The sequence below is a fragment of the Ctenocephalides felis genome, unplaced genomic scaffold (genome assembly GCF_003426905.1).
Source record: "Ctenocephalides felis isolate EL2017-DRISC unplaced genomic scaffold, ASM342690v1 CF-g0.4_SCAFFOLD_00845, whole genome shotgun sequence".
In the NCBI taxonomy this organism is placed as follows: domain Eukaryota; kingdom Metazoa; phylum Arthropoda; class Insecta; order Siphonaptera; family Pulicidae; genus Ctenocephalides; species Ctenocephalides felis.
In genome coordinates, this window is record NW_020536999.1 from 86,512,208 (window position 1) to 86,523,998 (window position 11,791).

Sequence of the window (11,791 nt, forward strand, 5' to 3'; positions counted from 1 at the left end):
AAAAATCCTAGGCAAATAATAATATGATGAATAATTAAGAGTTCTAGTGCAAAAGCGTTCATGTTTGACAGTTCGACTTTGAGTATTTTGACTAAAACACATGTGCTTCCAAAATACACAATAATATATTTAATTAGTTAATGAATTAGCCCTGAACTATTTAATTTATGAGATTAATTAACTAATAAGTGATTAGACTAATTGGATTCATAAAACTATGCACCAGTTACAAAGTAAAATGTCGAAATCCTCATGTAGTACTTTCTAATATTTCAGTAATATATTTAACAACTAATTTTGTCTTTACAGGTTCTACGATACTTTAATATTCATAAAACACATATTATTTACAGATTCATGTTGTGTATACTTTATATATAAAACTAGCTGGCCTGGCAACTGTTGTTTTGCTAAGTAAGGTATTTTCTAAACAATTTCTGGAGAATCAAAAATATTAATACTTTAAGTTTATAAGGATGTGTTGTTTGAATGCTATATACAATGACGTATTATAAAAACAATAAACCCCATTAGTTTGTCTATATTATGTTAATACAATCAAACGGGAAGTTTTATACAATTTCTATAGAAAACATGGCATAATCCATCCAAGTCCTTTTTGGTCTTTCGACTTATTTATTACGTTTCAAGTTTTTCAGATTCTTTTTGAATTCTAGATTTTGTGTATAATTGTAAATAATACTACTGAGCTTATACAAAAATTTTCAAATTTCTGCGAGGAGAGATAGAAGATGAATTAAGAATTTCTTTTTTGACCTGCTTTTTGAAAAGTTTCAAGTAACATTCGATGCAATAAAAAGTATATATGTAGAGCAGGGCAAAGCACAAAGGTCCAATTTGACTGAATATTATGAAAATATAATCATAATAATATTATGAAAACCAAACCAATTATATCACAACAAATAACACATTTCAAATGAACAATTACCTGACTAAGTAAAACTGCCAGCTACTTCATCATTGTAGAAATGTGATCTTTTTGCTGTTTTTCAAAAATTTGTTATCTAGACCTTTTTACCCTATAGGCGGAGTAACTTGGAACGGCCAGGTGGCGAACAGGTTTAATGTCTAATTTCAATGTTAAAGGTATTTTACAAAATAATTTCATTTTTTAACTAATGTCACAATACTAATAACGGAAGAAAATGCTTTTATTATGGATTTTCAAAGATTGTCGTTTATCTCCTGATAGCAAAGTCATAAGAATCATGTAGCTGGTTATACATCTATTTCCCTCTGCTTTCAAATATTGTTGTTGAACAATGCTTAACTTTACTGATTTTTGACACATCGGTGGTGGACCTTTTTAACCCCAGACCTTCATATATTACTATCTATTCTTTGATAAATTCTGGGAAATTATAACTGGGAAAATGTTATTCGACAAAAGGTTCCTTTGATCGATACCAAAATTAGGTTCTGAATTTAGATAATATAAATAAAAAATAATATAACTTAGAAATGAGATCTTTCAGAGCACTTTGAGAAAAATATGATTTGCAAAAAGAGAGTGCTATTACGCCAAAAAGTGCATTTTCATATTAACATGTTAAAGAAGTTGATATTTTGAGTTTCTAGTAACACTTGCGGCCCGTTTAATAACGTTTTTGCGTATAAATAAAACTACAAACAAAACTAATTACTACAAATAAATAATATTCATCTAAAACATTCTATTAAATGTAATTGAACATCATCTGTCAAAAACATTTGACATTTGACATATGATCCGCCGTCCATTGTTTTATTTAAATTAGCTTCTAAAAAATTTTCAAATTAAAAATGTAAAGTGTCTAAGCTATTTTGAAATAATATCTCACCTTTTCCACAACCTACTGATTAGCACGAATTTTTCAAGACTAAGACTGGCCAAATACGTACATTTTAACATTTTAACATTTTACCCTACTTAACATTTATTCGAGCTCCATTTTTATATATAATAAGATATGTATATTTTACTTGTATGTATTCTGTACTATTGTGAGGATTTTCACAAACAATTTGTATCTAAAGATTTCTTCACTGGGGCTTTTCATAAATGTTTTATTGATGTCTCGAGTTATTGTTCAGCATGTGTCTTACGATAAATGCCAAAGACTTTTCTGACAAAGTGTTGTCGAACAACTTTTGCTCGGACAGATGAATTTATTTTAGCAAAATTGTTGTTGTCATGTGTATTGCAATTTAAAAGGATTTTTTGTGGATGAAGCCGATAATATTGAAAAGTAAGTTTTACTCTATTTAGACAAATAGTTTTCTGTTTAAGAATAACAAAGATTTTTGTAATTGTGATACATTTCTTTGAAAATGGCTTCTATTTGATGATGATTCCAAATTGATACCATTTACTTTGGAACTGTTTTTAAGTTTTATTAATTTACACAAAGAAGCAAGAAATAGATAATGCAATGAATGGAAAATACATTTTCACTTTCAAGAACATTATTATCAAAATTATATTATCTATAGAACGATCTATATTATCCACAGAATGAAATTCATAGAACAAAAGTTTTTGTTTGTGTTTATTTATTATTCTTTTATAAGATAAATAAACATCTAGATATCAAAATGATCTAGTAAATAAGATTCCAAATGGTAAAGATTTTAAATAATAGTTGATTTTCTTCTATAGTTGATTAATTGTTATTTTTAATAAATACACAACATTATTCTTCACACATTTGATTATCCGGATATTTCGATTATCCGAATGATTATCAACAACAAGTAGTCCAGTTAATCGAGGTTCCAAGATTGAAATCTTTTGAGTAGTGAGTAAAATAAAAATCAAGCCAGGAAAATTATCCTCGAATGACAATTTTATGTAGTGATCCATAGTTTATTAAATTTTTAATATTATTAGTTTTTATTTGGTGTTATGTATTTGTAATTTATGTTACAAATTATGTATATATTTTTAAAGCTGTCTATGAACTCTTAAATACTCTATGGATTTGAATTTTCTTCCCAGTAAACCACAAACATTCAATTAAGTTAAAGTAACGTAACACATATGAAACATCGCTACGTATTTGGCGGTTACGTTAATAAAACGTAAATGTTACGTACAGTCGTAACATTTGATCAGTCTCAAAGTAGATGCTTTGTTTTTGTTCATTACGTAACAGTTACTATATTTATTAGATTATAATTGAACACTTTGAAAGGAAATTATATTGTATGATTATAAATAAATATATAATAATAATAAGTAAATTAATAAATGAGTACATAAATAAATAATTAAATGAATAAATATATAAATAAATAAATATATAAATAAATAAATAACTAAATAAATAAATGTATAAATAAATAAATAAATAAATGGATACATGAATAAATAAATAAGGATAAATGAATGAATAAATAAATAAATAAAAAACTATATAAATAAATAAAATGATATATAAATTGTAGGATAATAATAATTTGTAGGATTTCTGCTCGATTTTTGTTTTGAAAACAGTCAATTTATAGCTTAAAATTACGTCTAATACAATATATTTTGTAATAAAAATACATACAATATTTATATTGATATAATGGTTTAGTGATTTTTTCTGGAATAATTATAATGTGCAATTTTGGAATAATTCCATTAATTAATTAATAGATTGTTATTTCAAATTTCTGCTGCTATAACAATTTTATTTATATCATTATTAATTTATTTATATCAGATATTATTTGATATTATATATATATATATATTATATATATATATATATATATATATATATACATATATATATATATATATATATTCTTCTATATATGTATATTAGGGTGGTCCTTAAAATGGTCATTTTTGAATTTCCTTGCTCCCAGGGGCTCAAATGGTTTCAAATAGATAAAAAACAATTGTCTGAAAATTTTAGCTCTTAATATTAACGTTTAGATAGAGCGCAATTCAATCAAAGTTTTGTATGGAAATAGCATGGAAAAATTTTCAAAAATTTTAAAAATGTTTTTTAAATGTAATTTAGCGAACAAATGAATGAATAAAACTCATTCATTTGTCGCTAAGTTATACCTAAAACATTTTTTTTTAATTTTCAAAAAAATTTCCATGCTTTTTCCATACAAACTTTGATTGAATTGCGCTCTATCTAAACGTTAATATTAAGAGCTAAAACTTTCAGAGAATTGTTTTTTATCAATTTGGAACCATTTGAGCCCCTGGGAGCAAGGAAATTCGAAAATGACCATTTTAAGGACCACCCTAATAATATATATATATATATATATATATATATATATATATATACGTGTATATATATATATATATATATATATATATATATATATATAGCAGCCCAATTGTTGAATTAAAAAAAGATTAAATAACAAAATGATTTATTCCATTAAACGTTTTGACACTTGATGTGTGTCATCATTCAGTAATCTAAAAAACATATTACATAAATACAAAGTTGATAATAAATATAAATATATAAAAAGGTGAAAATCATACATACCAAAAAAGGAAAAACAACAGAAAAAAATAATTATGACGTAAATTTGATTGAACACTAAATTTGTGTAAAATAATAATATAATTTTATATTAACAAAGGAGAAATTGAAGGAGCACATATTGACCTCCTATATTTAATGTTATTGATAGCGTTGCATTATGGGCACTAATCATGGTTACAAAGCTAGTGTAGTGAAGGAGCGGGAGAGAGGTTCTTTGACCTTAGAAAGATAGTTGAGTCTTTACTTATATCCCGTTATTCCTCTCATCTCTTACATGACAGTTACAAAGTCGTTATAAATTTCATGAAAAATAATTCTTTACAGCGTTAGAATCTTTTGTCTGTTATATCCCTTCTCTGTTTCTCATTCTTCTTTTGTTTCTCACAACCCGCTCTCACTCACTCACCACACGTGCTGCGTAACCTTGATTAGTTTTCATAATGCACTGCTATTGAGCGTTCCTCGTTTATTAATATATTAGTATATTATTCGTTTACACAATTTTAGTGTTCAATAAATTTTACATAATTAAAAAAAATTCTGTTGTTTTCCTGGTTTGGTATTTATATAATTTTCTCCTTTTTTATATTTTTATTGTTATATTTAATATTTTACATAATTAAAATTTTTCTGTTTTTTTTCCTTTTTTATATTTTTATTGTTATATTTAATATCAACTATTATATTATTTATGTAATATGTTTTTTTAGATTACTGAATGATGACACACATTTAGTGTCGACACGTTTAATAAAATAAAAAAAATACTATTTTAATGTTTTTTTTAATTTGACTATTGGGCTATAAAAGACTTCAAATATATATTATAACAAAATAATACACCTTTAAAAAGATTCTTGTTTTTTACTTTATCTTTTTTACTAACAATCTATATTAATCAATAAAAATATTTATTATATTTAAAAAAGGATATGATAGGATTTTCATTAACAAAAAACTATTACTGTATAATTTTTTTTATAATTTTTCAATAATTTTCAACAACACTTATATGTATAATATAAAACCTTGCTAATTTGCAATCAATTTCTTGTCCACACTTTTCAAGTACAAAATTAAAAAACTTGCACAGATCATCAAAACGATAAACTTTTGGAGAGTTTGAAGACATGAAATCTAAATAATAAAACCTAAAACAAAAAAAAATACAATTATCATTAATTATTTATATTATTATATTGTTAGTTTTACCTTTTATCCCTCTGCATCATGACAAATTTCAATATTTTTGACCAGAAAACGCCAGTATCGTTTTTGTGAAAGAATTTTTCGAAAGCACTTGGTAAACATTCAGCTGTGAAGTATCCTTGCTGGTGTCTGCGATTTATGCCAACATCGTAAGTGTTGGATTGGATTCTGTAAATTGAATAAACTTACTATATTTCATTAGTAATACTACACTAAATAAGTTTGCTAAAAAAAGTTCTAAGATGCATTTAAAAGTTCATAACTTCCAAAGGTGTGATCTGTTTTTCCTAAATTAGTTGAATCAATGGATAAATAGATATCAATATTAGAATATAAGTACTTGCAACTCTTCAGGTTCCCATAATCTTGAGAATTTTGTCCATTTCCATCAAAAAATTGGGCCCATTCTGTATAAAGCTTAACACCAGAAATCATGACTTTGTTCAAAGCTGTTTCGTTCCAACGACACACACTTTTATTCAGTGCTAAGACAAATAAATTATTTATCATCAACTTGTATTATTATAAATACAGCTAAGTATTTAACATATTCTTCATAAGTGCTTTATCATCTTACCCATTACTGAGGCAGATATGCCCAAAGGCACCAAATGGCAATCATCTATATCGTAAACAGAACTGGTGTTTAGAACTTCATAGTCCTTTGAAATGTTAAAAACAAATCCAAAATGTCTTGTAGAAACATTAAATCTATTTCTTGGTTTATCTTTAGATTTTGGACGAATGGAATCAATGTATCTTTTAAGTTGATTTGTAACAGCGCCATCTTGATTGGGCGCAGAGGGTGCTTCCACTTTGTGAAACTAAAACCAATAATGGAAAATTAAATAAATTAACTAAATTGTAAAATGTTAAAATTATGTTTTAATAAGGTTCAAACTTAAACAAAGTGTCTAGCAATGTTCCTAAGTTTTTATATATATTCAATATAATATGTTTGCTTAAACCAGGAGCATCAGAAAACATTTTATTACAAAATGTACAAAAAAATGGTCCTTCATCAGAGTCTACACAAAGAAGAATTTTTAATTCAGTCAACTTTTTATATTCATCCCACTTCTACTCTTTTTTCATCTACAGTTTACAAATTTTATAAATTTTAAAGAATGTTATTGGCTTTTTAGTGATGTACTAGCTGCACCCAATCATGCAAAGCAGTGTTATTCATATAAATAAAAATCTAAATAAAAAAAAGAGTGCGAGTAAGGTTCACACGCGATTAAACTTATTAAGCAATTAAAATTAACATACATTTATTGACTGCTTGTATTTTTTTACTTTTTCGCTGGCGATATAATCTCATTCTTTGAACATCTGTAATATCCGCCTTGCTTAAAAAATATTTTACATTTTAATAACTTCAAAGATTTATAGAAACTACGAATAATATAGAAATATGTAATTTCTAATCAATAAACTTACTAATCATTAATCTTATTAATCAATATTTTCAAGGAACAGGGTATTCTATTCTTATGATTCAGGCATTTTTCATTAAATCAAGATTTGTACTACGATGTAACTTTAAAATGTTTATTTATCTATGCCGATATCCTTGTTGATATCGGTACGCATACAATGTTGATGCCGGTACGCATACAACGACAGATCTCTATTCACATACACGATGACTAATCACAATCGACCCGTATTGAAATTATTTCATCGAGAGCAAATGACGTACAGTTCGGGCGTAACGCTAATTCCGTTGCATTTGTACGGATTTACACCCTAGTCGCGCTTAAAGAAGTTTTACTTGAAAAAATGCGATTCTGTTACATCTCGTTATCAAGATGGAGAATATTCCATCTCGCGCTCGTATCTTTCGTGATTGATTGTAGAGCTGTATTAAGAAGCGTGAGATGCTGAATGGGATATTTTGCTCGAAGATGCACTGCGCCTTCACCTAACGAACGAGCATGATGAATAATATGCGCAGACTAAAAACTTTAATCGAAAGTGAACAATTGGCATATTATACGTCCTGTTCGTTTGTTAGGTAAGGATGCACCCTTTGGTGCATCTTCGAGTGAAATATCCCATTCAGCATCTCACGCACTTTAATACAGCACTAGTGCAATCACAAATTATGCCTCAAATAAAGTGTTTATTTTTTTAAAATATTTTAATAAATAGAATTTGCTTATGATTTTTTTTATTACAGAAGTAACCATTTACAACTTTTTTAAAGATCTAAATGCATAAAATCTTATTGAAAATCTATTAAGTAAAATGAAACACTTTAAGCCATTAATGAAAATTTTAAACCATGATGCTAAGAAACATATTTTATAATTAAATTTAAAATGTATTATATTAATCACCATTAATTTAACTAAAGGTTTTTGCATGTGCTTCAGAATGAATTTTTTAACACTGGTTTGAAAATATTTTTGAAGTAAAACTTCTCTAGGCGCGACTAAGGTGTAAATTCGTACACATGCAACGGAAGTGCGTTACGGCAGATAAGATAAGATAAAAGTCAAGTGCCAATGATTCGTCATTTGCTCTCGATGATATCATTTTTATGCGGGTCGATTGTGATTAGTTGTTGCGTTTGTGAATAGAGATCTGTCGTTGTATGAGTACCGGCGTCAACGTTGTAAGCGTACCGATATCAACAAGGAAATCGGCATAGATAAATAAACATTTTAAAGTTAATTAAATCTTGATTTAATAAAAAATGTCTGAATCAGAAGAATATTTTACCCTGTCTCCCGTAAATAATTACAATGAAAATAATAAAACCAAAGCAGCATTTGCGCCGTGTATGAATCATAAGTTTATTGGAATAATTTCTATATTATTCGTAGTTTCTATAAATCTTTGAAGTTATTGAAATGGAAAATATTTTTTAGACAAAACAGATATTACAACTGTTCAAAGAGTGAGATTATACCGCCAGCGAAAAAGTACAAGCAGTCAATGAAAAATATATGTTAATTTTAATTACATGAAATTCTTCAAACACAATTATTATATGATGAGTGAAATTGTGAAAACAACATTTCTTTAACATAATCTACTGTGTGAACAAATATTATAGAAGTTATTAATCAGCAATTATTTCATTTCTCTAATGAAGGTTTGAGTCCTAAATGCTAATTACAATGACAAACCGATCATGTCATATTTGAAGTAAGACTTTAGTTACATTATTGTTTTCAAATATTATAAATATTTTTAATTCTATTATAAATATATAATTTATAATTCATCATTATATAAATGTGTATAATGGTTGACACTAATAAATATTTGCATCACGAGTGTTACCATATTATTAATAAACATTATTCAAAATTATTATATGATGTATTTATTTTTACTTAATTGCCATCTTGTACAGTACCAAATAAGTTTTACTTCAATCGCGTGTGAACCTTACGCGCACTCTTTTTTTTAAACTCATAAATGTCTAGATTTGTATTAACACAAGTCGCAAATTTTTCCCGATCTAGTCTCGTTTCAAAGATGGCCGCCATAATAAATTAAAATGGCGTCGATCTGTCAAACAATGTTTATTTATAAAGAAACAAAAATGTATGAAGACACAAATTAAATTAAAACTCTATTTATTTATAGCATAGTATACATTTATAACACATACTAAATATTTATATGTATATTTATTAACAATGGGCCCCCTTCAGAAGACATTACCCACCTATTGCAGAAAATTGTAAATAAGAAGATATGGCCGGGAATCTTGAACAAATTGTACAAGTAACCCTACAGAAATCAGACAGAGATTTAAAATTGTAAATAGAATAAGATATGGCCGGGAATCTTGAACAAATTGTACAAGTAGCCCTACAGAAATCAGACAGAGATTTAAAATTGTAAATAGAATCAGATATGACCGGGAATCTTGAACAAATTGTACAAGTAGCCCTACAGAAATCAGACAAAGATTTAAAATTGTAAATTGAACCAGATATGGCTGGGAATCTTGAACAAATTATACAAGTAGTCCTAGAGAAATCAGACAGAGATTTAAAATTGTAAATAGAATAAGATATGGCCGGGAATCTTGAACAAATTGTACAAGTGGCCCTACAGAATTCGGACAAAGATTTAAATTGTATTACTATTACTGGTGAAGTATTAGAATTCGATCCTGGTGATATAAAAGCTGAGATTGTCGCCAACAATGGATTCGAGCCTGAGATTACCCTCCAACAAGAAGAAGTAGAGTACAAATGTGCAAAATGTTCCTTCACAACATTTCTGGTTTTTGAGTTCGAGTTGCATGCTAAAAATTGTGTTGTTAAACAAGAAGATTACATTGAGCACTTGCGTTGCAAGTTTTGTAATAAAGTCTTTAAGCAATTAGGCTGGTTGAATAGTCACTTGGTAAGTCACTCGACAGAGAGGCGTTATAAATGTGATATCTGTGATAAGGCGTTCAAACGAAGAAACAATTTAAACGAACACAAAAAAATACATAATAAAGAACCTGCTGAAGTTATTTATAACAATCCTGATATTGAAATTGAGCCTGAAGTCACCCTAGAACAAGAAGATACAGAGTATAAATGTGAAAACTGTGATTTTATAACTTTTTTAACCTATGAATATGAATCTCATATTAAAAAATGCATGGTCAAGTCTGAACCGGTTGAAACTAACACCGATGAGGGCCCTCACAAATGTATGGTTTGCAATAAAGGTTTTAAACATTTAGGAATGTTACACAGTCATTTAGTAAGTCACTCCACAGTCCGACAATATAAATGTGATCAATGCGGGAAAGGCTTTAAGCGTAGGAATAATTTAAACGAACATATAAAAATACACAGTAAAGAAACCCCCCACGAGTGTTTTGTTTGTACAAAACGTTTCAAACAACCTAGAGACTTGTTAAGACACATGGAAACGCACACCGACGAAAAGCGATACAAATGTGATTTATGTGAAAAAACATTTAAATTCAAAAATCTCCTCACCAGGCACGTGCGTACACATTCTGATGACAAGCCTCACGAATGCCCTGTGTGCAGACGTGCATTCACCCACCACAGTTATTTATTGCATCATATCAAAAGCCACTCTGAAGACCGTAATTATAAATGCACTGTTTGTGATAAAGCGTTTAAATTAAGAAGCACCTTGGGGCACCACATGAAAATACACACAGGAGAACGTGCACACGAGTGTCAAATCTGCCACAAAAGGTTCACTTTATCCGGTCATCTGGTGCTCCACATGGACTCCCATTCGTTAGAAAAAAAATACAAGTGTGAGTTGTGCGGGAAGGCTTTTAAAGGACGAACCGGTTTAGTGTATCATATTGATACGCACTCCGATGAAAAAAAACATAAGTGTCATATTTGTGATAAAAGGTTCCAGGGACGAGCAGGTCTTGTTTATCATATGGAAACTCATTCTACGATAAAACAGAAGTGTAAAATTTGTTTAAAAGAATTTGTACATATAAGCGATATGGCTAGGCATATAAAAATATTACACTCGAATGATAAACAGTTTAAATGCAGTATTTGTCAGACGTCTTTCTTCGATGAAGAAAGTTTGACTGAACATATGACTATACACGATGGTAATATAGAGGTACCGAGTGCACCTATGGTAACAGAAGCAGTTCCTAGTGCACATTTTTTGAATGGATGTGTATAATTTAATTGATAAATGATGTTTTGTAAATATTTATGTTTTAATTGTAAATATATTGACCCTTAATTTATAAATAGAGATCTACTTAATTTAAATATGCATTCTTATTTATTTTCTTGATGTTTAAACATGTTTGAATTGATAAAATTAAATTAGTGGTGTATGGAATCATGCCTTAAGGCAAATTGCTGGAGCTTCCCATACCATAATGAAATATTATATGAGGAATATTATATGTTTTCGATTATATTATTATAAATACTGTAATTTTCATTGTTCTTATTCTAATAAGTAGAGTATAATGAAGGAACTTATCTCATATTTCTAAGAATTATATAATCTGAATTACAAACTTAAAATTATTTATTTCAAGTACATAAGTGAGTAAGGACTTTATCAAGGACCTTATCTCATAT

General features: G+C 28.0%; 2 protein-coding genes across 2 annotated transcripts in view; both read left to right on the forward strand.

Moving 5' to 3' along the window:
* The window catches only part of LOC113391276 (calcium homeostasis endoplasmic reticulum protein-like), a 37,907-nt gene that overhangs the window by 12,615 nt on the left and 13,501 nt on the right, over positions 1-11,791 (forward strand). The window contains exon 7 of the mRNA XM_026627221.1: positions 8,647-8,653. Within this exon, the coding sequence (XP_026483006.1) occupies positions 8,647-8,653 (7 nt within the window). The remainder of the gene's footprint in view (positions 1-8,646; positions 8,654-11,791) is intronic.
* On the forward strand, positions 9,286-11,431 carry LOC113376668 (zinc finger protein OZF-like). The gene has a single exon (XM_026616677.1). It carries the CDS (start codon positions 9,762-9,764, stop codon positions 11,376-11,378), a length of 1,617 nt encoding a protein of 538 aa, XP_026472462.1. The 5' UTR covers positions 9,286-9,761; the 3' UTR covers positions 11,379-11,431.

Coding starts and splice junctions, on each gene's coding strand:
- LOC113376668 (XM_026616677.1), top strand. CDS start 9,762: ATGGCCGGGAATCTTGAACAAATTGTACAAGTGGCCCTACAGAATTCG.